At 41.5% G+C, this 27850-nt stretch overlaps 1 protein-coding gene across 1 annotated transcript in view; it reads left to right on the top strand.

Moving 5' to 3' along the window:
* Window positions 1-27850, top strand: part of LOC109049688 (dipeptidyl aminopeptidase-like protein 6) — a gene marked incomplete at its 5' end in the record, with an annotated part of 189900 nt that overhangs the window by 38073 nt on the left and 123977 nt on the right. Inside the window, 1 exon segment of the mRNA XM_042752330.1 lies at window positions 27118-27232. Within this exon segment, the coding sequence (XP_042608264.1) occupies window positions 27118-27232 (115 nt within the window).

The following is a 27850-nucleotide window of genomic DNA, read 5'->3' as shown; positions in this document are numbered from 1 at the left end:
GTTTTGTGTGTGTGTGTGTGTGTGTGTGTGTGTGTGTGTGTGTGTGCAGGTTCATGGTTTATGGGGACATGTCATTATATACAAAGTGTATAATGACATGGGTGTTACAACATGAACATGGTTTATGAGGACACTCCATATGGCTTAAAAAACATACATACATTTCTTATTCTTATTTATCAAAATTCAACAACAAATAGCAATTGTGTAACTGCAGTGAGTTGTTAAATAACAACAAGCAAAGTGACTCTGAATAGAAAATATTATACTTTTTGTTAAATATAATCAGTTTTATTTTTAAATGAGGTAAGGGTGATTGTTTTTCTCTTTGTTCTAGAATGGTTACACTTACATCACAATAAAATTATCTGTACTTAATGCAAACATTTATTAGCTTTAGATATATATGTGACCCTGGACCATGAAAACAAGTCTTAAGTAGCACAAGTATATTTGTAGTAGGGCCGGTCAAAAAATCGAATGTGATTTTCATGTGCATCTCGTCATTAAAACCGCTCCTGTGATTAGTAGTTAATACTCCCGGAGCGGCATTTACATTTACTGGGAGCGGAGTGATTATTAAATGCTCAGAGCGCAGAGGGGAAATTGTTGCCGCTCCACTCTGCTCACATACTCTGATCTGAACGCACATGCAGGAGATTACCTACTTATCACAGGAGCGGCTTTACTGACGAGATGCGCATGAAAATCGCATTCGATTTTTTGCCCAGCCCTACTTTGTAGTAAAAGCCAAAAATATATTGTATGGGTCAAAATTATCAATTTTTTTTTTTTTTTTTTTTTTTTTTGCCAAAAATCATTAGGATTTTAAAATCATGTTCCAAAACTTAATTTTTGATTAGTAATATGGATTGCTGAGGATTTCATTTGGACAACTTTAAAGGCGATTTTCTGAATATTTAGATTTTTTTGCACCCTCAGATTCCAATGGAAAGATCTATGTAAAACTTATTTATTCAGCTTTCAGATGATGTATAAATCTCAATTTCGAAAAATTTACCCTTATAGCCGTGTTTCCACTGCTGAAACTTTACCCAGGAACTAGGGACTTTGGGCTGTTACTCTGTGTGTTTCCACCACAGGAACCAGGATCTAAATAAAGTTCCGGGTAAAAGATTGCCCCTCAGAAAGGCCCTGCTGGCAAGGTAGTACTTTTTCAAAGTTCCGGAACTTTCGGGGGTGTGACTTGAGTGCTGAACATGCTGATTGGTTGAGTTCACGCAGCATTGTGATTTCAACCACCATTTATTCGGATCATTTTCAAAATATTACTGTTATTGTGTCATGAAATGTAGTTTTAAAAGTATTTCAGGTGAGAATGTTGTTGTTTAAAACTCAAATCTGTGGTTTATTTATAAAGACAGTGCCTATTTAAAAATGTGTTTTGCAGATTTTGGAGACGGTCAGCTCCACGCGATCAGCGGGAGCTCAGAGCTCATGTATATGCCTAGAGCAGTCTCAACTCGGCTAGTCCTTCTGACATTTGCTGCTGGCTCTGATGTCTCTTTAGTGGTTAAACATGAAATATAATTATTTTTGGGTAAATCTAACAGGTAATCTTTGGTCTTTGTTCAATTAATCTATATGTTAAAATGAAAATAAAAAGAGGCAATTGATATAATATTTTGTTTCATTGTAATGTAGGCTGTTTATATACACATTTCCATGAAGTAAGTACGTTTCTGCTGTTATTATTATGTTTAAATGAAAACGAAAGGAGGCAGTGGTATTTCATATCCTATTTCGTCTTATTGTAAATATACAGTGAGGAAACTTGCAGTAGCCAAGGCACGCTGACTGGTGTTTAACGCTGCTGTTTGCAGAATTACTTGACTTCCGCCGTCCCGTCCGCGGGAGATCACACTCCCGAGTTGAACTCACAATGTCCGAACTACCGAGGATGCAAGTCTGAAATTTGCATACTTTGTATTGACATGGTTCTTGTGGTAACTTAGGCTACATCAAATTAAGTTATTTATTTGGTTATTGTTTGTTTGTTTGGGTTAGATCAGGTTATTTTATACATTTTAATGTAAAAAAATTACAGGCAGCACAAATGCACATCTCTCTCTTTCATTTGTGTTTATTAGTAGCTAAGGTGGGCAAGGGATGTAGTGAGATGTTTTGTGGAAATCCGCCATACTGTCTCTCTGATAACCTTTAGCTTTGCAGGTCTCTGTGTCTCGCTGAGTTGACAGCATTGCTTCAGGGTCTAAACAAGGGCTTATCTGCGCGTGTGTTTGAGAAGACAGAGGCCTTGAGGTCTTGTCCTAAATTTCACTTCAAACAGTCTGAAAGATATGGTTTCTTCCTCACAGATGTCCAAAGCTCCCAGCGAGAGTTTCTCTTTCTCTGTCTTCTGGCCAGAGCTCATTAGCTCTTTTCCCTGTCTTATCCATCATGTGTGCTGGCCTACCTCTCCCTCCATCACAGCGGCACGCAGCCACCACTCTACCCAATTCCATTCCATATAAATACCAACCCAAGTCGACACAATTTCCACAGCATACATTTTTCTTTTCTCTACAATTGTCTAAAAATAAGCAAGCAGGATTGCGTTTCTCTGCTCTGTGAATATATTTTTTTTTCTTATCCTGCAGCTCACTAAATTCTCATAAAGTGGATTCAACCTTTACGTGTGTCAGAGAAACCGTGCGAATGGGGATTTGTAGATGGTGGGTAGATTCTCACAGTGGCCGTCTGTCATCAGCAGGGCTGTTTTTGGAGGAGACTGTGCCATTACTGTGACTAATGCCTCCTAGTGCTGTCCGTGACTCACACACCCATTTTTAAGGCTTTGTTTATTTTTATTTGCCTCAATCTTGGCGCTCGGTTCCATTCTCTCCCATGCATCCAATCATCCAGCCTGTTGGTTTGCAGCTTGCCTGATTTTGAAATAGCTTTCTGGAACCAAAAATCAACAGCATGTGTACAGAGAGTTGGTGTTTGATTTGGTTTGGTTTCAAATGTGTCTTAATTTATGTTTGGCTAAACAGTTTTAAAGCACTTATATCAAGCATGTTGTAGCCATTTTTCCCCTTAAACCAATTAAGTCAACCTGAAGAATTCCAAAGGAACTCTGTTATTTTGACAGGAGAATACAACACAGTATTTAGTTTACATGTAGTGCATCACTTCTGCATGGTATGCAAGATATCTCTCAATCTCTCTCTCTTTGTTTGTGTGAGACAAAGTGACGGCAAGGTGTGCGCCTTTACACTAGAGTTCACGGTACGTTATATACAGGTGTGCTGCACTTGACAGAGAATGAAAATGTGAAGTGCTCAGTCAGTGTGTTTGATGAGTAAAAATATATCTGTGATAAACTTATACTTAGTATCCAACTCACACACTGGCAAGTAAAATATAAGAATTTATTAGCCAGTTGCTCATATTAGACATCATTCAGTCACCCAGAGTGAAGATTTAGTTGCATATGCGAGTGATTTACTTGCAATATAGAGGGTGTATTAGCCGAGAAACAAACCAGACAGGAGAGCAGATGTTGGTGGACCTGAACGATAAAACGATATCGAGACCGAAGTTTCACATGAAGCATTCGGAGATTTTTTTCCCTGAATTACCGCTGGGTGTGAATTGTACTAAAATAACGTTGCCGTATCTTCTCTGAAAAGCATTCAGCACATTCAGCTGACATAAACCACACTTTAAATAAACGAACAAAACCTATTCAGTGACGAAATGTTTTCTGTGTTGACACAAATCTTGTGCGATGTCCTAACTAGCGGGATAATCACATGTGCTGTCGCCGCGTCATGATATGTGCGCCTTACATTTTCCTGCTTTTTTGTCCTTTGCCAATCACACCTATGAATCAGAGGAAGATTAAAGGATTAGGCCATGTCCACACTAATACGTTTTCGTTTGAAAACTTTCTCTCTCCGCATCTTTTTCTCTCCGTTTTGGCCTTCCGTCCACACTGAGACTGCGTTTTTATCAAGGAAAACTGAGCTTTTTAAAAACGCTCTCCAAAGTGGATAAATTTGAAAATGCCGTTTTTGATTTGTAGTGTGGACTGTGAAAACGGAGGCTTTTGAAAACGATGATCCAAGTTTAGTCATGTGACGCACATTATACCAATAGATATCCGTGTTTATACTGGTATTGTGCACGTTATGTGCTATGCACTTTCACACTACTGCTGTAGATGTGTTACTTTGTACACTCTTCATATCACAGTCCTGCAAAGATGAAAGCAAATTTACTCGCGATTGCAAGTTGTGTTATAGATCAGATGTACAATCGTGAGTGTGTGCGACCTGGACGCGTCAGTGAATGGTGAGTTATTTTCGTAAATAAAATATATAAAATTTCCTGTCAGAAAAACTGCATGAAAACATTTCATGTCTCTTCCATGTGTATAATCTGCAGTGAGCTTTTTTGAGGCTTTACGCATGCGCAGAAAGTGAATTTAACTTTTTCTGATGTTTCTGTGTGGATGAGACACTTTTGGAAAATGCTTGAAAATGCTAGTGTGGGCCGAGAGTGTTTTAAAACGAAAACGCCATTTTCAAATGTATCCGGATTAATGTAGACATAGCCTTAGTTCACCCCAAACGAAAATTTCCTAATCATTTACTCACCCCCAATGCCATCCAAGATATCCATGTCTTTCTTTCTTCAGTGGAAAAGAAATTAAGTTTTTTGAGGAAAACTGAGTTCATGCCATTTTTTCTCCAGTGAACTAATCCTTAATGGCAACCAACTCAGTTTCCTCAAAAAAACTTAATTTCTTTTCCACTGAAGAAAGAAAGACATGGATATCTTGGATGGCATTGGAGTGAGTAAATTATTAGGAAATTTTCATTTTGAGGTGAACTAATCCTTTAAGTGTAAAATAAAAATGTTTAACTGTAATATATTTTTCTTCTGGTCCTTATTTTAAATAGGTCATAAAAATATCAATAATTATCGATATTGACCGATATGAAACACTTATATCGTGATACAGTTTTCAGCCATATCGCCCAGCCCTAACCTGAACTTGAAAAATGGTATTTATTGACGCCTAACTGCAGGTGAAATAGGATAGCTTTTGATGTCCATTCATAATTATTTTATGTTATAACTAGTAAAGAGGAAGAGATGACCGGTTCACACGCTTGAACTGAAGCGCTGCAGCGATATCACAACACATTAAAGATCCACAAAACAGTATTTATTGTTTGAAATTCTTAAAAAAAAAGCTGAGACTTTGTTTCATACCAATATATTCATCATATTCACAGCATGTTAGGGAGCATTGCTGCTGACTTGAATCTGACATGTGGAACACTTAAAAAAAAAACTAGCCCGATGGACATTTTCATGCCCATAAACATGACGCAGCACAAAACAAAATGTGATTGGTTGCTTTACCAGTCATTCATATGCCACTTGGATAGGCCTTGGCCATTCAAAGCGACCCGAAGTCCCCAGACCTTCTGTCGTCAGTCTGAAGGTCTGGCTACACGAGACTAGGTATGTTCTGGCCTTTATGTCCTGCATGCATCAGCATAAATAAATCCTGTAGCAGATCTAGACAGTTGGAGCTGGGGGAGATGTTGGGTTTCAGAGTATCTGCAGGTGTAAGCAATCTCATTGGCTGCAGAATCAGCAGACACCAATCAGCTTGTGCCATGTAAATGATGTGAATGCTAGCAGATTGTATGTAAAGGAACTATCATTCTGCATCATTTAGAATGACTGAACTAGATATGTAATCACTCCAAAAAGGGCTGACAGCTGTGTTCTGCTGATGTGTAGATTCTGTGGTGTTTGTGTTGAATGATTTGTTGACAAATCAGCCGCTGGTTCATGTGTGTAGATTGTGATTTCATAATGTACATTAGCGAGAAGTGTTGTGGTCCTGAAAGGATACATCACATAATTAATGCATATGGATAAAGCAGGTAGCAGAGAGTAGAGGAGCCCATGTTAATTTAGTTTGGCCCCAGCCTGGTTGCAATGGAAATGAAGCAAACAAAACTAATGACCTAAAAAGGATACATGAAATGAAGAAAAGTTGCTTTTGTGTGTAAGACTGTTTTGTCCTCTCCCTTGAAGCGCAGAACAGCAACAAGATTGCTTTTAAGAAAGAGATCTTGAAATTTATCATGGCCATGAGCATCATCCCCAGAAAGTGCAGGGGATCGATAAAACATCATAAGTGCCATAGTCCCTTACTGCTGTTTGGAGCCTGTGCTTTGAGTTGTTTGTTTCTTGTGTCTGAGTGGTTTTATGGGGTATTTTAATAAAAGACTCAAGCTATTGTTAAATTATAACACTTAAAAACATATCCTCTGCAAGGTCACCATCACTTAGTTGGGTGACATTACAGCACTCATAACCTCCTTGTGTTTTTAATAAGGCCCAAGAGCAAGTATTAAAGTAATAGCTCACCCAAATCTGTCATTAATTATGTTGTTCAAAACCTGTTGGATATTCTTTATTCTGTGAACCACATTTTGATAATTCAATGGTCCTTTTTTGTTCTTTCTGAAGCTGAACTGTCCCATTGCCCATTTCCTTTCATTGCATGGAAAACATTTTGCTGAAGTATAGGTTTGGAATGGCAGGGCAATAAATAATAACAGAATTTACGTGTTTGAACAAACTTTTACTTTATGAACTTTTTTGCAATTATTGCCACCTTGACTTCTAAACTGCAGACTATGAGCTTTTCTATTTCTAAAGTGGACCATGCTGCCTTGATTGTATTGTTTCCATGGTAGCCATTTATTTCTCATAGGCCCTGGCAAGCATGCAGTTGGAAATGAAGGATGATAGATAACAACAACAGAAAAGTGGCTTTTCAATTTTTAATGTTCCTTGGAGAATAAGCAGCCCAGCATAAACAGCAATAGCATGCTAATGTTTGATCTGCACCTCACTTGATTTTGTAGAAAGTTCTTATTGCAACACTTTAACTTGAGTATAGTGTTACCCTTGGTTCTCTAAAAAAATGTTTCTTACAAAAAAAGATACTGTTAGTATAAAATATAATTTAGACCACTTTAATGGTGTTTATGCATATTTAAATGTTTCTTATGAATATTATGCTCTTGCCATGTTGAGTCTGCCAAGGTGATTAAGGTAGCACTTAATTTTAATAATGCTGTAACTCTAAATCTGTAACAGTACGTTTGATAAGTAACTATAAATATAAGTAAATTTGTAACTTTATGTAACTTTAAGTAACCTTGCGACTTAAGAAATCCTGTTCATATTCATGACCTTTACAAAAATCATAATCTTTTGGGCTAAACAAGTTCTTGAAACATTAATGACCTTTCCGACCTTGACAAATATTGCCATCCACAATTCTGTCTGACAAGGTTTTGTTCAATGTAAGTCCTGTGTTTGAAATTTGAGATTTTCTAAAAAAAAAAAAAAAACTTTTTCTGCAAGGTACATTCATGGTATTTAATCAATATTAAGTAGTGTCCATATTGATTCAGATTATAGTGTTCACAAGTTCACAGTGAGTGTGACACAATTCTGGTTTGTTATCTCTTTATTTTTTTATTTATTTTTTTGGGGGGGACGGGTAAGAGTGTAATTTTTTTTGTAAACTCCCTAACCACTACGTATCAGTGTGATTAAGGTGATCCAAATTAATAGATGCAGTCATTGTGATATCAGTATTTAAAGTACACAAATTACTGCAATACTAATGCCAGCTAAAGAACTCCTGAATGCACCTTTAACCCATGTCTTATTTAAGAATTTCTGAGGTGATTCATTTAATGTGATCAATTCTCATGGTTGCTGATGGCAAAATGCGTTGTAATAAGAAAGCTTGTGAAAGCTATCAACAGTAGCCAAGGAAACTTCGCTTAGTGTAGAGTAATTTCTTCCATTCTTCCCATGTGTAATGAATGAGAGATGTTTGTGGGTGTCTGGAGGTCACCCTGTCATTGGCATTATTTACCCTAATTCAGACAGAGTTCAAGCTGCTATAGTCTGTCTTCTCTATTGATGCAGAATCAATTCTGTAACAGTTCAGCCAATCCATGCAGAATAAAAGTATGCCAGGAATGATTTAGTGTGTGCGTCATAGGGATATTCTTTTATGCTTTTTTTTTCATTTTCTTCTTCATCTTTGAGAACAGACTGTCTGTTTAGAGGCTTTTTTCCCTTCTACTTCTGCATCCATCACAGATGCAGAACATGTTTGTTTAGCAGTAAAACCCTACTCGATTTCACATTAGCTGGAAAACACTGGAGACATGGCAGGAATATTAAGAGAAGAATGAGTGAGAATTTGCAGATTAGTCTCTTATCCATCTCAGTGAAACATGAGCATGCACCCGGTCTGCAAATCAGATCTCTATATCAAGTGCCATATCTAAAACTGAACCCCCCATCAAACACCTGCAGTCCAAAAAATCCATTCATCCAATCGCCAAACTGTGTGTCCTAAAGAGTTTAGGGATGATGAAGCCTATCGTGAGATCTCACACTTTCACCTGCAATTTATAGTCTTACGTATCTGCGAATTGTGGATGAAACCAGATCACCCAGGGATGACCCACACAGACACTAGGAGAACATGCAAACTTCAGACAAAAAGGCCTCATGGGTCAGCTGGGACTCGAACCAGAGTCCTTCTTGCTGTGAGTAGACAGTGCAACCCACTGAGTCCAAAAAATGTGACACTGAATTCAAGAGACCTGCTTAATACCGCAGCCATATCCATCAACTTAAAAATGATACTTCTATCCATCTTCCACACTTTTCTGTGTGGAGTACATGCAAACTCCGCTTTTCTGCGCTTCCTGGCTTAGAACAGAGACTCGGACCAAGGACCTTCTTGCTGTGAGGTGACAATGCAATATATTGAGCCACCATGCCGTGGTTAGCAGTCTCCAAGATCTAAGATCTGGCTTAGAGTGCAGCTGACTGCAACATCTGTAGGGTCTCATAAAACTCTTCATTATCTCCAGAGACAGACTTGCGCACACATTATCCACACCACCTCCATTTAAAGGGGTCATCGGATGCAAAATTCACTTTTGTTGTTGTTTGAACATAAATGTGTGTTGGAAGTACCACCCTATAATAAAAATCCCCGCAGTGTTTTTTTTAAAATCCCCTTTCTCAAATCCGGCTGTTCCGAGATTCCTGTCAGAATGATGTAGTTCTGCACAGGCCACTCCCACGATTGATTGACAAGGCCGTCTTACCTTTGACCCGCCCTGAGTGAGCTGTGAGCTGTCCACCATTGTGTTGACTCTGGTGCAGGGGAAGACAAGAATGTCTCAGATTAAGCGATTGAGGTGTTCTGTTGCTGGATGTAACAATGAACTTAGCAGTCGTCATTTACGCCCAACATCTGAGTCACTGAAGTCGCATAGGATTAACGATACTTTAATTTTTGAAAGGAATGCGCGATCCCCAATCTGCCTAAATGCGTTTTAGTTCGTGCGAATCATTCATGATCCAGCTTCATCTACAGTAGAAATTGGTATAAGGTTGTTTTTTTTAATGAATCTTTGCAAATCACCTTTCCTAATGTACTAGTTAGCAAGTTTCGCGGCTGAAGTTTACAGTCTGCTCATCACCCCACAGAAGAGAGGGGCGGTGTCAGCAGAGTTCATTAGCATTTAAAGCAGCATGGACTAGAATGACGTGCTGAAAACAGAGCTGATTTTGACAAGGTAAAAAGGGTGTTTTTTACACTACCATTGAGAAATTTTAACCAAAGTATGTTATAGACTTTTCATTAAGACCCTAAAGAATCATATAAATTTGTGGAAAATGGGCATCCGGTGACCCCTTTAATGCTTCATCTGTCTATCCCACATTAAAAAAGAAATGTCAGAAGGTCCACTATGCTTTTGTTCTCTCAATCTGTGTTGATGGTGTTGGTTTTGGTTGAAATCACATTTATGCTATCTGAATTGTTAAGAATCTCTTCTGGTTTCAGTTTCAACTCAGTTCACGACCTGGACTTGAACTAAAATAAGCTGGTCTCAACATTGTATGTGTTCATTGTACTAAAACGAACAACTTAATCATTCTGCCCATTCTGACTAGTTTTATGCTCCATGGAAGAAAGTCATATAGGTTTGTAATGACATGAGGGTGAGACAGTGATGAAATATTACTTTGTTTGCCTGAACTATTCATATGACATGTCCCCAGCCCCTCCATGCAATATTCTGTGATCTGCATATCTCTGTATTTCAGGTAGCTGCCTTTCTTAATTTAGCTTCAGCCATAGATGTTGAGGTCACTACAGTATGTTTGTGATGTGGGTCACAGGTTCAGTGGTTTCCAAGTGGAGGTGGACTGTCCCTGCATGGCTGCAGGCGGGATGTTCTCTTAGACCTCTGCTGTGATCTCTTTGCCCCAGGGCTCAAAATTTGGTTGTCACCCCAAGCACCCAGCGCTTGCCTGGGGCTCTAGCTTGGTCTTTCAACTGAGCACTGAAGCCCTATAACCCTCAGGGCCATGTAAGGACTGTAGGGTTTAGCCTCATGACTTATTCACAAAGACACATATCAGGATATGCTGCTCCTTTGTTTCTGGACTTTCAAAGCCAAGTATGACTTTTTTGGCTGTTACATACAAATCCTGACAATAACAGCCTCCACTATGTGAAATTGCTTACTATCAAAGTAGTAATGAGTTCCCTGTCTATATTGGACATGAACCTATTATAATAATAATACAACACCAAATGCAGAGTGGCACTGCGAGCCGCCAACAGTAATTGAATGCCCCGTTCTATTTCTGATGTACTATGTGTACTTTTGTTACTTTAAGCAACAGGACAAATGGATTTGGAACATTCTTGCAAGATTGAAAGCTCTTGCTCTGCAGCAAAGCATGATGTGAAATGTCAGCAGATATGTCCTGTGAAATGGTATAATACTTAAGACGGACACTTCCAAACCCTACTGTAAGAGCAGCACTTTTCATGATACATATTATCCCCCACAATTAGTGTAGAATATATGAAAAAGTTCCAAATGAGTTTATTTATAACTTAAATTACCAAAGGTGGATGGAAGCATGTTTACATGGTTGCTTTGAACCATTTTTGTCCTTGTCCTTTTCTCTGCTAATCAGAGATCACCATTCCCTCATTCTTAATTCAATATCCTGATCTGTTTTTGATCATTCTTCTTCTTCTGCAGCTTTATATGGATTCCTTGTTAGAAATCAATCTGTGTTACTCATTCCATTCTTTGGAATTTTTGCCTTGATGAAACTTACCACCCTTTACTCATGCTCTGTGCATTATATTTGTGTGCATTCATTGACCCTGGAGCTCAGGAAATTCTCCTTGCCATGATCATGATTGCAGTTCATAGGGAACCAAAGGTTCTGCACCACAACTCCAGTTCTCTCTACTCTTATTGATGGGTGGAGATGAATGATAAGATATGTTAGATTGAACTCTTCAAATGTCTTGTCCACTGCTGGGTCTCAGTCGGCTGGAGAAAAGTGAGAATGGCTTGATGAACTGGCTCCCTGCTGTGCATTGATCAATAATGGCATGTTACACAAGCGTTGCTCAGCTCGTTTATGTTCAATACTCACTGACGAGGTGGCTGCGCTGCAGGTAATGAGCCTCACTTATGGATTGTCACACTCTCCCCAATCGAACAAAAAGCTGTAATTTCAAAGCCCTGGTCTGCTGAAGAACATGACTTTATTGCAGTTTGCACCATTGACAACAACTGGTAACAGAGATGGACTGACCAGAATGTTTAATCTCTGTATTAGGGGTGAGAGATTTAACTAAAATCTTGTTTTATATGGAATTGTTACTGATTCAAAATTACATTAAATCAGTTGCAGTTAGTAACATAATCCACTACAATACAAATTTTAGGTAATATAATCAGACTACTTTCTGAATACTTTTCGATTACTTTTGACCTAACTTGTTTATCGCATCAATTTAAATAGGAAATCATGTCCCGTATTGACATACTGACATAAAAATACAAAGATAAAGAAGATATACTCAGCTTGTTGTTATTAACAACATTAGTGTCACAGCCACACCATCTACACTCCCTGAATCGGACACTTACGCCACACCCACTCGTTCCCAATCACCAGAATTCTGAACACCTGTGCATCATCACCAGTGCCACATATAAAGCCCTCCGTCACCATCACCCATTGTCTGGTCTTGCACCGATCTCCTAACTTACCTGAACGCCCTTCGTCGAACCTACCTGATCTGCCTGAACCCTCTTCATCCTCCTCTGCATTCCTGTTCCCATCGTCTTCGTCTGAGTCACCATCTGTATCACCATCACCCCAAAGGAAAGTTGTGTTACCACTGTGTTATCTGCGTGTCAAGATTCACCTGTGTCTGAAACCTCTGATTCACATTAAATCACTATTGCACTGAATCCTCTGTGTCCTCGTCTGTGTCTGACAGAAGACCAGACCCAATGCAGAGCTCTTCAGATACAGGCGAGGACCGCACCGCGGATCCCTTCACTGAACTGGTTCACGCTGTACGGTCCTCACTCATGCAACTTCCCTCACCTGCTATCAACAGCTCACCGCCATCAAATACCGCTACAACTCCGGTCACTTCTTCAGTTGCCCCTGCGAGTCCCATGGCCACACCAGCAACATACAGCGGCGCGGCGGAGGATTGCAGCGGGTTTCTGCTACAGTGTTCACTCTACCTGGAGTCCAACGCTCACTTATTCACCACCGAACGCAGCCGAGTTGCATTTATCATCAATCTGCTCACAGGTAAAGCTCTCCAATGGGCTCAATCTCTCTGGGAGTCGAATTCATCTGCTACTGGATCTGTTACTGATTTCTGTTCCCAGTTAAAATCTGTCTTTGGTCAGCAAGCTTCTGAATTATCTGTCCATGATCAACTGTTTACAATTCGCCAACAGAGAAATGAGTCCGTGAGTGATTATGCTGTTCGCTTCCGTACCCTCGCTTACATCAGCGGTTGGAATGAAATGGCCTTAATTACCGCATATCGCCACAGTTTATGTGAAAAGATACAAAGTTTGATTGTTGTATATGAAGATTCACTGGGACTTGAGTGTCTTATCCAGAAATCCATCAGAGTCGCCCAGAGACTCACTGCATGTCAACTCACTCCCGCTGTACTTCCTCCGCCCGCTCTACCATATGTCGCTCCTCCAGCACCTGAACCCATGCAAGTAGATTCACACCACCTATCTACATCGGAACGTCAGTGGAGGATTAACACCGGGCTGTGTCTCTACTGTGGGGGAGAAGGACACCTATTACCATCATGTCCCGTACGACCTCCACGCCCAGCGGTGAGTACCATCCATATACCACCTCAAACTGCTCATTTGACTCAAACCTGGGTTACTCTAAGACATCTCCACTCTTCTATTTCAGTAAAAGCCCTCATCGACTCCGGTTCGGCGGGGAACTTCATCAACCAGCAAACATTAAATCGTCTAAGTGTCAAGCGTCATCGAAGCCCCGTCGAACTCAAAATAACAACCATACAAGGAAAGCCGCTGGGCAGAGGTCATGTCCGCTATTTCTCCCCCACAGTCATCCTCCGCGTGGGTTCCCTGCATGAGGAAGACATCACGTTCATGGTGCTGGAGGAATCCACCGCAGACATCATCCTGGGATGCCCATGGCTTAACCAACATCAACCACACATCCACTGGCCCACAGGTGAGATCCTGAAATGGGGAAAATCCTGTCATTCCACCTAAACCAATCCACAACATAAAATTCCCAAGGTCATTCCTTCCATCAAGAAGTCATCCCTACCGGTCCAGTCCACATCAGTGGAAAGCCCCGAAACTAAGGTGGAACATACCATCCCTCCAGAATATCGGGCGTTCCAGGATGTGTTCAGCAAGCGGTTGGCAACGAAACTTCCACCTCATCGGCCATGGGACTGCGCTATCGACCTCCTGCCTGGAGCAACCCTTCCCAAGGGACGAGTCTATCCTCTGTCCATTCCGGAGCAGAAGGCCATGGAGGAGTACGTACAGGAAGCTCTCGCTCAAGGATTCATCCGACCATCTACTCCCCCTGCCGCTTCCAGCTTTTTCTTCGTGGCCAAGAAGGACGGAGGCTTGAGGCCGTGTATTATCGCCATCTCAACTCTCAAACCGTCAAATTCAGTTATCCTCTTCCCCTGGTCCCAGCTGCGTTAGAACAACTACGCGGAGCCAAAATCTTCACAAAACTGGACTTGAGGAGCGCCTATAACCTAATCCGCATCCGGAAGGGGGACGAGTGGAAGACTGCTTTCATCACTCCTTCCGGGCACTATGAATACAGGGTCATGCCGTATGGGTTATCCAACAGTCCTTCCGCCTTTCAAAACTACATGAACGAAGTCTTCAGAGAATACCTTAACCAGTTCGTAATTGTCTACATCGACGATATCCTCATTTACTCCACATCCAAGGAAGAACACATCCAACACGTCATACTCGTACTCCGAAAACTCCGGGAACACCATCTGTACCTCAAGTTAGAAAAATGTGAGTTCCACACGCCCTCAGTCCAGTTCCTGGGATACATCATCGACCCACGTGGCGTGAAGATGGACCAGGGGAAGGTGGAAGCCATCACACACTGGCCCCAACCTGGTTCCATTAAAGAACTCCAACGCTTCCTAGGCTTTGCCAACTTTTATAGGAGATTCATCAAGAACTACAGTTTACTCAGCTCACCTCTAACCTCACTCCTCCGGAACTGGCCCAAGTCTCTGTCCTGGAACCCCATGGCCACTGAAGCTTTCCACCATCTCAAACAAGCCTTCAAGACCGCTCCGATCCTAGCTCATCCTGATCCCAACCGACAGTTCATCGTGGAAGTGGACGCCTCTTCAACCGGTGTCGGAGCTGTACTCTCCCAGCGGCAGGGGGATCCTCCACGACTCCATCCATGTGCCTTCTTCTCGAAGAAGCTATCCCCGGCGGAGCAGAATTACGACATTGGTAACCGTGAACTACTGGCTATCAAGCTGGCTCTGGAAGAATGGCGTCATTGGCTGGAGGGAGCCAAGGTCCCTTTCGAGGTAATCACTGACCACCGGAACCTGGAATACCTCCGTGAAGCTAAGAGACTGAATCATCGCCAAGCTAGATGGGCCTTATTCTTCACGAGATTCGACTTTAAAGTCACGTATCGCCCTGGCTCCCAGAACAATAGAGCTGATGCTCTCTCCCGCCTTCATCAGGCAGACCCAGAACCAGAATCTCCTGAACCAATCCTCCCTCCAGCCATGATTGTAAGTCCCATTCAATGGGATATTAATCGTCTGATTGAACAAGAAAACCTTCAACACCCTGCTCCGCCGGGAGGTCCAGAAGGGAAACTCTTCGTCCCTCCTCAACATCGGATTACCCTTCTGGAATTAGCTCATACCTCTCCGGGATCTGGACATCCAGGCAGGAGGCGGACCCTCTCGCTCCTGCAACAACGTTACTGGTGGCCCTCGATGAATCAGGATACCTCCCGTTACCTCAAAGGATGCTCAGTCTGCGCCATAGCGAACACCCCTAGGAGACTCCCGGAAGGTAAACTGGTGCCTCTGCCCATTCCAGAACGTCCATGGACCCATATAGGTGTGGATTTCATGACTGACCTCCCCCCTTTCTCAAGGCAATACTTGTGTGCTGGTAGTAGTCGACAGGTTTTTCGAAATCATGCAAACTCATACCTCTCAAAGGACTTCCCACAGCGTTTGAAGCGGCAGAGGCACTATTCCACAATGTGTTCCGTCACTTTGGCATTCCAGAAGACATCATCTCCGACAGGGGTCCCCAATTCATCTCCAGGGTCTGGTCAGCTTTCTTCCGCCTCCTAGGAGTATCCGTCAGCCTCTCTTCAGGATACCATCCACAGACCAACGGCCAGACTGAACGAAAGATACAAGAGATTGGGAGGTTCCTGAGGGTCTACTGCCACCGTAATCAGGACTGTTGGAGCCAGTACCTACCCTGGGCAGAATACACACAGAACTCCCTCCAGCAATCTACCACCGGGCTCACCCCCTTCCAATGTGTCCTTGGATACCAGCCTCCACTCTTCCCATGGTCGGGTGAGCCCTCGGAGGTCCCAGCGGTAGATCACTGGTTCCGACAGAGCGAGAGGGTCTGGGACTCGGCCCACGTGCATCTCCAGCGGGCAGTTCGGAGGCATAAGGAGCAAGCAGACGCTCGTCGAAGACCTACGCCGCAATACAAACCTGGACAGCTGGTCTGGCTCTCGACGAGGGACATCCGCCTCCGGCTGCCCTGCCGTAAGCTGAGTCCCCGATACATCGGACCATTCAAGATTGAACGGCAAACTGAACGAAGTGACCTATAGACTCCAGCTGCCTGCACAGTACCGTATCTCACCTTCATTCCATGTTTCACTCCTCAAACCATTCACTGAACCTTTGTCTCCTCCATCCACAGAGCCTGGTGATGATGCCGTACCTCCTCCTCCCGCCATCGAAGAAGACAACAACATCTTCCGGGTGAGAGCTATCCTCGACTCTCGACGACGGGGTCCTCAACTTGAGTACCTTGTGGACTGGGAGAACTACGGCCCGGAGGAGCGTTGCTGGGTTAATCGTAACGACATCCTGGACCCCAGCCTTCTCACCGACTTTCACATAAAAAAAAAAGACCTCCCCTCTCAAATATTCCTAAATGGAATTTGTTCCTGTCACAGCCACACCATCTACACTCCCTGAACCTTACACATACGCCACTGTCACAGCCACACCATCTACACTCCCTGAATCGGACACTTACGCCACGCCCACTCACTCCCAATCACCAGAATTCTGAACACCTGTGCATCATCACCAGTGCCACATATAAAGCCCTCCGTCACCATCACCCATTGTCTGGTCTTGCACCGATCTCCTAACTTACCTGAACGCCCTTCGTCGAACCTACCTGATCTGCCTGAACCCTCTTCATCCTCCTCTGCATTCCTGTTCCCATCGTCTTCGTCTGAGTCACCATCTGTATCACCATCACCCCAAAGGAAAGTTGTATTACCACTGTGTTATCTGCGTGTCAAGATTCACCTGTGTCTGAAACCTCTGATTCACATTAAATCACTATTGCACTGAATCCTCTGTGTCCTCGTCTGTGTCTGACAATTAGATGTGTTAAACTTTACATTACATCAGGGTTTCCTAAATTGGGGTTTGTAAAGGGACTGCGGGGGGTGGGGGTGGGGGGGGGCTGTTGAGTTTAATGAGAAAAAAAAATTTCAATTAAAATGTTACATTAAAGTAAATTTTAAATAACAAAATAATACACTTGCTGAAAAAAAAAGATGAAATATTTTATTTGTTTAACTGCTTGTCATGTGACCATTAGCCAACATCAGAGAAAGCAGTACTTAGGTAACTTGTGATAACCAACCTTATATAGCACACAACATATCCAGATGTGGGGTCAATGTCAGAATCAGAATTGGCAGTAACCTGAATTCATTCTGTGTTTGACAGACCGGTTTTGATTGTGCGTTTCATATTACATGCCATCACAGGGTTTCCCCTGTTTACTGCTAATCTTCCTTTTAGACCAGCTCCCCAGATTCACAACAAGTCACTAGATCCTGCCATCTACACTTAAAGTCATTTGAGAACCATAAAACTGTCTTTCAGCTGGCTAAGAGAGAAATAACAGGGAGAGCACTTAGACCAGTGAGAGCTGAGAGCGGCTGGGTTGAAATTCCCATTCTTTATTTTTGAGAGGCATCATAGAGCATGTATTCCTTCTTTAATGGCAAAAAAAAAAAATGAAACTGGGATCTTATTTTCCAGTTTAAATGAATAAATTTGTGTTCTTTGAGTCAGACGCCGCAGTGATTTTTAGCAAATGCCTCCTGATGCCCTCCCAGGCTCCTCCATAGGGTATTGCCAGGCAATTGCAACCTGCCAGACATCTCAGAACAATGCTTTGAGAGCTAAGAGAGCACAGCAGGAATGCATTTAGAGCTGTGCAGGCTGGGGAATTGGGGGCTTCTTCTCTCCTCCTATTTTTCTTTATTTCTCTTTATTTTTATTACTTGCTCTCTGATGCCGGTCGATGATGAATTCCAAATCAACCTCTGTGAAGTGTGAAATTTCAGTATTGTGTTTCACGTACATAGACGATCGAAGCTTGTTTTGTTTGATGCAAGCAACAGCCAGTGTAAAATCCCATTGTTCTCATATCCAGAAGGACTTATCATCTGGCATGTAAATGTCAGTCGTCACATAAATTTGTCCTTCTGGAATGGTTGTTATTGTCTTCATAAAAGCAAAGTTAAGTAATAATCAAATCCCTTTTATAATAGGGATAATATAACAATATTTGTAAAGCTGATTTGGCCCTGCTAATACCTTAGGACTAGGAATCATCCTACCTGGTGTCTCGAAGAGAGACACCCTGCTCTACTACTTGAGCTGTTATTCTTAATGTAAGAGAGACTTCATTTAAACCCTATTATCTACTCTCACTCAAGTAATCTCCTACACTTACAGATTTGCCAATGATTTTTCTGCTGTGAGTTAGTGTTGACACAGGGTGTAGAAAAGCCTGATACTGCAGTACTATCAAAGTAATTTGTCTTTCAGAGCAGGTAACCGCAGGAAGTGTTAGACTCAGAGTTAGTCATGCTGATGAGAAGTTTCCAAGTCGAGTTAAGGTAGGGAAACATGGGCAGTATCGCATTTACACCGTCCTTTCACTCAGTGTGATGGAAGAACACTTAAAACTGTGCTGCGCGCTCTGCTCTTGTAGAAGCAGGTAATGTAGAGCTTTTGTGTGTATTAAAGATACAAGTGCTCAGCAGGTGTCATACTTCAGGAGTGATAATATTCTATTACCGGTGTATTATCGCTCCGTGCCATGCCATGTTTTGTGTATAATGTGATGGCATTAACTGCTTCAATGAAAGGAACTCTTTCTTCTGTTATTTAGATGTTTCACAAACGTCACTGCCAATTTTGCAATGTCAAAGCAAGCCTTATTAACTGGATAATTTCAGCTCTAAAATCTAGTTGGTCATGTCAAAAGACTATATAACTGTAAACTCACTTCAGTTGAATTCTATTTAAATGTGCCAAGTTGCTTTGATTGTTGTGACTTGGCAACTTTTGACAGTTAGGTCAATGAACTATAAAACTTGCAATAAACAATTCTTTAGCAATATCACTAAAGTGCCTTCAGTTGTTCTTTAGGTATTATTAGCATTGATATTCTTTGTGAACTTTAGGTACTGATACTGCAATGGCATTTATGTTAACTCAGTAATTAATTCTCTTACCTGTCCAACAAAAAGAATCATACATCATACACATAAAGTGGCTGCAGCGGCAACATGGCTGCTCGAACAAACAAAAAGACACATAAATGTAAGCATTTTTGGCATTAATAAAGATTTTAATGAAAAGTAACCATTTGTTTTATGTTACATTCAATCGTTAGTTCATATTCACGGTCATGTTATTCAAAGAAATGTTTGCAAAAAATTGCTAAAGTTGCTAAAGTCATATCATTACAGATAGTGCCACAACATATTTTCATGTCTGATCAGGGTCACACACCAGTATAACCACCGTAGACATTGAGGGGGGCCATTCCCCCAATAATTAGAAATCGCTAAACCCTTTTCTCAAATATTGCCAAATCGAGAGAGAGAGAGAAATTAAAGCTGCGTGTATGCACGTCTGTGCATCTCCCTTTAAAATTACTGAGTTTACTTTAAAAACAGTGATTTTATCCTCTCATTGCTGTGAAATATAATGTAGCGATTCAGTATTTGAACTGTTATTAATAAAAGTCGTGGGGCAACGTTGACAAGTTTCTTTGCTCTTGAATGTGTGAGCTGCGCGATCTCCAATATGTGTGTGTGTGTGTGTGTGTGTGTGTGTGTGTGTGTGTGTGTGTGTGTGTGTGTGTGTGTGTCAGTAAGCAGCGCATTAATATAGAACGGTAAGGCTCTAATGCACAAGGGCACACCAGTTTAGGTGTGTGTTTTGTAGGAGCTATTTTCACCCCTACCCCATGACACTCTGTTTCAAGGGACAAGGGGAAGGGAAAGGGGTAGACGGAGGGGTATAAAATAGAATTGGGATTGGACCTTAATCTGCAATAATATGTAACCCAGAATATGCAAATTAGATCAATCATATCTCATATCTCATTCAAACTTTGAATATCTTTCCAAAATTCAATATTATGACTATTATACTTTGGCAAATTCAGCTCTTATCTCGTCCATGGACATGCTCATTGTTGCAGCATGGGGACTTTGTTTCCCAGGAGACTGATTAAAAACCTGATTTGCCTGATTTAAATTTGAATTGAATTTTCGGAAATTAAGAAATCAGATGATCAAATTCAGAGCGTGCTGTTTTGAGAAACCTCTAGCCTTTTTTTAAATCTGCAATATGCAATAGGTGCTCTGTAAACAGCCAGTGGACAGTTTGTGAACACCTCAGACAAAGACTTTTTGAAAACTGTCTGCATATTTGAAATAAAGATGTTTATCACTGAAATCACCAGTCAAGAGAGATAAAACATGGGTAAATCTTGACCTAAGATGCAACAAAAATTGAAAGTCTTTGGAGGTCACTTCAGACAATGAAGATTGGCAATGCAAATGTACTCTATTCAAAACACTTCTCTTTACTCTGCCCTGAATTTCAATGAAAGCAAATGATAGCTCACCATTGATTTAAGCATGCTACGTGGACTTGTAAATATTTTTTGTTTTGTGCATGCCACTAGTAAGTAAACAATTTCAGTGTTGTACATTCAAATCATTCAAGTCCTGTGTTTTTATGCAGGGTGTCACCAATCCCTTGTGCCGACGATAATGTCAAGTTGTTGTCATGTTTTATGCACCAGTGCCATGTGTTCATTTATAGATGCAAATATTTTTCCATTCATTTCTACATCCAGCTGTTAAGCAGTGGTGCAGTTTTCACATGTGTAATTCAGGCCACATGTATCTGTAAAGTGCACACAGAACTTGTAATTAATTAGCTCTATATGTCAAAGCCAGACATACATGTTGTACATTCACCTCACATCCTCCCTCCTGTCTGTCTGTTCCCATTGGTTTTCTGAGCTGCACTCAGGCTGTAGTGTGTCTTTTCAAGTGTTGTTTTTTTTTTTTTTTTTTTTTTTTTTTTTACGTTGGCTTTGTAAGCTGTATTCTCCTCCAATCAGGGAATGAAAGATGGAGTACTGTGCTCTCTCTGTTGTTATCAATAGATCTGTATTCATTTCACACCTGCCAAAACACTTTCTCTTTTATTTATTTATTTTCTGTATCCTTTCTCTTTGTGCACACAACATGGCAGTAGATTATTATCTGAATGTGAGTGTGTGTGTGTGTTTTTGTGTTGTACGTATGAAAGCACGCTGTAGTTAGTGGTCAGCGTGGGTTTTTGTATTGTTTTGAGTTGCTGGTAAAAATATAAAACAAATATGATGGTGCTCTGGACTGCAGCCATTATAAAGTATAATAGCTCTCCTGGTAGGAAAGTGTTGTGGTGGTTTAATGGAAGGCAGAGGGCTTGTCATAAACAGGTGTGTGTTGTGTTCACTAAGCAGCTGCTGTAATGGCACGGTCATTATGATAATGGCCCAGGATGGATGTCATAGATCTGGGTTGTCCCATCCCCATGTGTTTGTCTTATGAGAGGGCAGGTGTGGGCCATTACTGGACTGTATTGCAGGACGTTGCTGTAGGTGTAGTATCATAGAACCAGGGCCACACACAGCATTCAATGAAATTGAAATAGCAAAGTGTTCTGTTTTGCTGTTTTTTTTTTTTTTTTTTCTGAAAAAGCCCTCAAAAAATACCGTCTAATCAAGTAAATGTGACCAAAATGTAATTTATTCATGCAATGGGAAAGCCATTAGTCCAATCTTCAGTGTCACATATTTTTTTCCGAAATCATTCTAATATGCTGGTGTTTCATTTCTTCTTATTATTATTATCCCAGTCCCCAGAGGACAAAAAATTTATTATTATTATTATTATTATTATTATTATTATTATTAATTGTTGTTGTTGTTTTTGTTGTTTATTTTTAACCAATTATGATACTGATGCAACCCCAAACAGGGAAATGAACACAACTAAAATAGGGGTGCTAACAAGGGACAGACAGGTGTGGATTATCAACTCATGAGGACACAGGTAAACTACATGACAATCGACGGGAGACAGAAACTAAGTCACACTGAGCACAAGTGGAAAGAAAACACACAAAAAAAAAACAGTCCAGGTGTGTGATAGTTCGCCGCCTCCCTGTAAGGCGCAACCTTGTGCCACAGAAACAACAAAGGGAGGGACTTAGAAGGAGGGCAAAAGAGCAGATGTGGGATGATGACAGGAGATGGCAAACGGCTGACTGGAGGTTTGGGCAGAGAACGGACTCCCGTGAGGAGGACAGAGTCCAGGGAGGAGACGATGGAGGGAGGAGCCAGAGAAGAAACAGGGAGAACCAAGGCGGATCAGATGGAGGGAGGAGCCAGGGTGAAGACAGGTGGGAGATGGAGAAGCCAGACGGGACCCAGGCCACAGATATGATGGCGGCCCACGGTGGAGCTGACGGAGGGAGGAGCCATGGTGGAGGAAGGACTGACGGCTCCAGGGGGCTGACCGACAGTGGCGGAGCAGGTGGTGGTGGTGGAGCCCGAGGTGGAGACGGAGAGCCAATGAGCCAGGGCAATGGGGAGGATCCGGAGGGCCAAGGTGCAGCAGTTGTTTCTGGCAACCAAGGCAGAGGCGGGGATCTGGAGGACCAAGATGGAGCCGGAAGGAAGGAGGGGCCTGAAAGAGCCGGAAGAGTGGAGTCCCATGGTGGCAAATGGTCGATGACAGACCAAGGCGGAGCCGGAGGGGCGACGGAGCGCGGCGGAGCAGGTGGACTGACGGGCCACAGTGGAGAGGAGGGAGCTAGGAGCCATGGTGGGGTTGCTGGGTCTAAGGGCTGAGTTGGAGTCCGGGACTCAGAGGCTGGAGGCAGAGACAACGGATGCTCCAGCCATGACGCTGATGGAGACCGGCAGACCCGCGGCGATCCCACTGCACAGATGGTGGGCTAAGGGTGAGCAGAGGGGCTGCCAGGAGACAATGATGATGATGGTGAGGACTGGTACAGAGGTAGTGGGAGAGGGAGGCTGGGCGGGAGTTCAGGATGCTCAGGGTGATTAGGGACAGTGTTTGCTGCCCATACACACCATAAGGCCACTTCCAGCACTGTGAGCACCTGCGACAGGGGAACGACCTCCGTGGTCGTTATAATATAGGCATACAGTTCTAGGCAGACAGATAATTCCAGGTAGACAGACAGTTCAAGACAAACAGACAGTTCAAATATGACCTCCATGGTCGTGATGGGACAGGCAGATGATGATGGTGGGAGAATACAAGGCATATCCGCATATATAAATCCACATTATAGTCCTCTGAGTGCAACCTCAGCTCACCCCTCATGGTGGTGTGGTGATCAGGGCTATCCTCTGTGCACCTGGACTGACGTTCAGGGCTCTGGCTCCGGGGGGATCCTTACCTCTGTCGTACTCCTAAGCGATGGCTCATCAGTCAAGGTGGGCTCTGGCTCTTCGTCAGCAGTGGGCTCTAACTGCTCCACGAAGCGGGGTGATGGCTGGCTGAGCTCAGGGTCGAAAATAATAAAAACAAAAGAAAAACTGGCAAAAAGAAAAACAAAATGCAGGAATACATGCCACGCACTTTACTTTTTGGTCCGGTCTTCTGTCACGCCATTGTGAAAAACGCATGGAGATGATGAAGATTACAGGCCTTGTTAGCGCAGTTACAGGACTTTTTGGCACAGTTAGGCAGCGCGTCAGTCTCATAATCTGAATGCCATGAGTTTGAGCTTCACACGGGGCAGCGTGATGCTTTTGGGAAGTCGTGGCCTAATGGTTAGAGAGTTTGACTCCTAACCCTTAGGTTGTTGGTTCGATTCTCAGTTCGGCAATACCACGACTGAGGTGTCCATGAGCAAGGCACCAAACCCCCAACTGCTCCCCGGGCGCCGCAGCATAAATAACTGCCCACTGCTCCGGGTGTGTGTTCACTGCTGTGTGTGTGCACTTTGGATGGGTTAAATGGAGAGCACGGATTCTGAGTATGGGTCACATACTTGGCTGTATGTCACGTTCACTTCACTTTCATTTTCAAATAGTATTTAATAAATCCACACAAGGGTAAATCCAGGACAGAACAGGCAGGAGCACACGTAGGGACGTAGTAGACCGGACCCCAAACAGTGAAATAAACACAACTAAAATATGGGTGCTAAAAAGGTTCAGACAGGTAAGGAAGATAATGAGGACAACAAATGAGGACACAGGTGAACTAAATGTCATAATCGATGGGAGACAGAATCTAGGTCACACAGAGCACATGGGGAAAGAAAACACAACAAAAACAGTCCAGGGGTGTAATATTACAGATTACTGATCTTTAAACTGTATTTAACAGTAAGATTTTTTTATGTTTTTTATAGAAGTCTGTTCTGCTCACCAAGCCTGTATTTATTTGATCCAAGTACAACAAAAACAGTAAAAAATGTTAATCTGTTAAAATTTATTTAATAAAACCAATATTAAAAAAATATATATTTTCCCACAATTTTTTTCCACATTAGCTTAAAATCGTATGTTTCAAGCATTTCTGTAATGCATCATATTTAAGCATAAATAGTTGTGATGTAGATTACATAGTACTAATGCAATACATCACATTTATTTATTTAACTATTCAAATGAAACAACACACTAGAAAAGATAATAAAATAGAAAAAAAAGAAGAAAAACTTAAATAATCAGCCCCTATTTGGCCTAAGTTTCTGGTAAGCACTTTGCCATTTATGTGTGTGCACATTTAAGCATTAATCAGGCTCCTTACTAATACATTCTTGTGTCTCATATATTTGAGAAGCAGGGTGGTTAGCGCTGTAATGCCAAGTCAAGTTCAGCAGTTCCATCTGCATAGGAAGAGTCCGCCTGTGTGACCCTGGAGAGGAAGAGAGAAATAGTGTTGAAGAACAGAAACAGAGAGAGAGAGACAGAGAAAGGGACTTTAATGAGTCCTTGTAATGGGTGTCCGGGTAAACAGGCTCTGGCTACTGTTATCTCCAGGCTAATGATGTCTGCCGCGCTATTCAATTAGGACAGGAACAAGGTCACTAACAGCGCAGGCCTTAAAGAGTTTAATGCCGCCCTCGCCACTAGACTTCCACTCCATTAGTCTGTGTTGAGTCCAATAAAAACGTTAGCTGTGAGAACACAGACCACAGCTGCATGCTACTTTCAGCTCTATTTGCATGCATTCTGCTTAAAGTTCAAATGCTTTGTGTCTACTGACCGTCTGCTTATTGTAATTCCTATATTTTGGCAGCATCTGTATGACCGAGAGATGTAATGTTCTCTGCTTTAATAAACAAACAGGTTTGATTTATTGAGTTTAGTGTGTTATTCACATCCCATTCATTGTTAGTTTGAAATAGCTCCTGTCACGCTGATGCTTTGATGTTTTCATGCGGAGATACCATTAATTTATCAAATTTGTTTAATTTATAGCTACTGCCAAATATTAAGTAAGAAAATCTGTTTTAGGTTTAACATCTGTGAAGTTCCCTTACATTTGGAAAATAGTTATTTTTTGCTCTACATAGTTCTTACACACAACACATGAAGCAAATACAAATCATGTACATGCATTTTCTGGCCTTTAGAAATTAAAACACCCTCAAGCTTTTCAGAGCTTTATACTTTATTTAACAAATAAATCTTGCAGCATTGCTGAAAAAAAAAAATATATATATATAAATAAATAAATAAATTCAACATACACTACCATTTAGAATTTAGGGTCATTAGTAAATTTGTTGAATTGTTTTGAAATTGTTTTATTATATTGAAAGAAATTACTATGTTTATTCAGCAAGGATGCATTAAATTACTCAGTAACATCAACAAGCGACAGTAAAGACTTTTATAATTTTACTGTCAGGAACTGTGTCAGACGGACGACACGGAGATGTGTATCAAAATGACAGTCTTTAATGCAATCCAAACACAAGGGGTAATCCACACAAGGAATGGCTTTGACACACGATCATGACGATTAAAACCCGACAAAGACAGACTGCACAGACTGGGGTACAAATACTAGGTCACAGAGAGCACATGGGGAGGAAAACACACACAGACAGTCCAGGGGCATGACAGTTACAAAATATGTACAGTAGATAGATAGATAGATAGATAGATAGATAGATAGATAGATAGATAGATAGATAGATAGATAGATAGATAGTTTGCAAAAACAGATAACTCAGTTTTTAACAATCTTCATGTTAAAACATGTTTTTTTCATTGTACATTCCAATTAATCTTATTCAAACTGCAGTTGGGTTATTTTGATTAAGTAAAAATAACAACAACAACAAAAATACAACTAACAATAAAACACAATAATATATACATATATATATAACAATAAAAAACATGATTTTTGAAAATCTTAGTTTAAATTTAAAAAATTGAAAATGCAGTTATCTGTTTTTGCAAATACATTCACACACACACACACACACACACACACACACACACACACACACACACACACACACACACACACACACACACACACACACAAATAAGCAAATAAACACTTTTTATCATTGATAGTAGCAGCAAATCAGCATATTAAAATGATTTCTGAAGGATCATGTGACACTGAAGTCTTGAGTAGTGATGCTGAACTTTCCCATCACAGGAATAAATTACATATTTATTTAGTTAGTTTTTGTAAAAATATTTCACATAATTACTCATTTGACTATTTCTTATCAAATAAATGCATCCCTGTTGAGCATAAGATCTCACCATCCCTAAACTTTTGAACAGTACTGTACAGTATGTCACACTAAATTACATTTTTATTTTTTTGTACAGAGATGGTGGCAGAAATTGTTTTAGGCCAACAGCAGTTTCCCAGGAGGCACTGCTCACTGACACACAACTGTCCTTGACTAACCTCCCATTTGCATTCATCGACTCACATGCTTTCTCTTTCTTTGTCGGTCTCTTTCTGTAGGAGCTGGTGGGAAGTAACCCTCCGCAGAGGAACTGGAAGGGAATAGCGATTGCACTGCTTGTTATTCTGGTCATCTGCTCTCTGATCGTCACCTCTGTCATTCTGCTGACTCCAGGTATGCAGCCTGGGAGCAAAGGGCCTGGGGCCATGAGCCTCTGGACCACGCTACACACAAACACACACACACACACACACACACACACACACACACACACACACACACACACATATACACGTACACACACACACACACACTTATGATGCTGTTAACAAACCAGCACATTTCAAGTGTCTACATACAGGTGCACAATCTTATTACAGACGCAGCCTCTCATGTCACCACATCCTGCCAGAACACCTTGAATGTTTTCCAAAACATCTTGGCTTGTACTTAGAAATTTCAATTGGGACAAGTTTTTGCAGATGTGACACAACCATGCAAACAAAATGAACACTTACAAGGGTTCTGGACACATCCAGTGTGGCCAAACAACACAAATGTGAAGTGTAACATCAGGCTTCATACTGCAACTAAATTGGCTGTAAATGCACCAAAAAATAAAATATATCCCACAGTAATTTAAAATATAGTCTCTTGTGGCCAAAGGCAGGAAAACTGTTACAAAAACATGTTATTTTTACTTGGCAAATGAGGTCCAATTGTTAGACTGTTTTAACTTTTTTGAGGAGGCATGTTTGAATCCCAAACCAGATAATTATTTTACTTACATTA

Source organism: Cyprinus carpio, chromosome B24 (assembly GCF_018340385.1).
Source record: "Cyprinus carpio isolate SPL01 chromosome B24, ASM1834038v1, whole genome shotgun sequence".
NCBI lineage: Eukaryota > Metazoa > Chordata > Actinopteri > Cypriniformes > Cyprinidae > Cyprinus > Cyprinus carpio.
The sequence above is the reverse complement of the archived record's forward strand: the minus strand, read 5'-3'. Positions and strand labels throughout refer to the sequence as shown.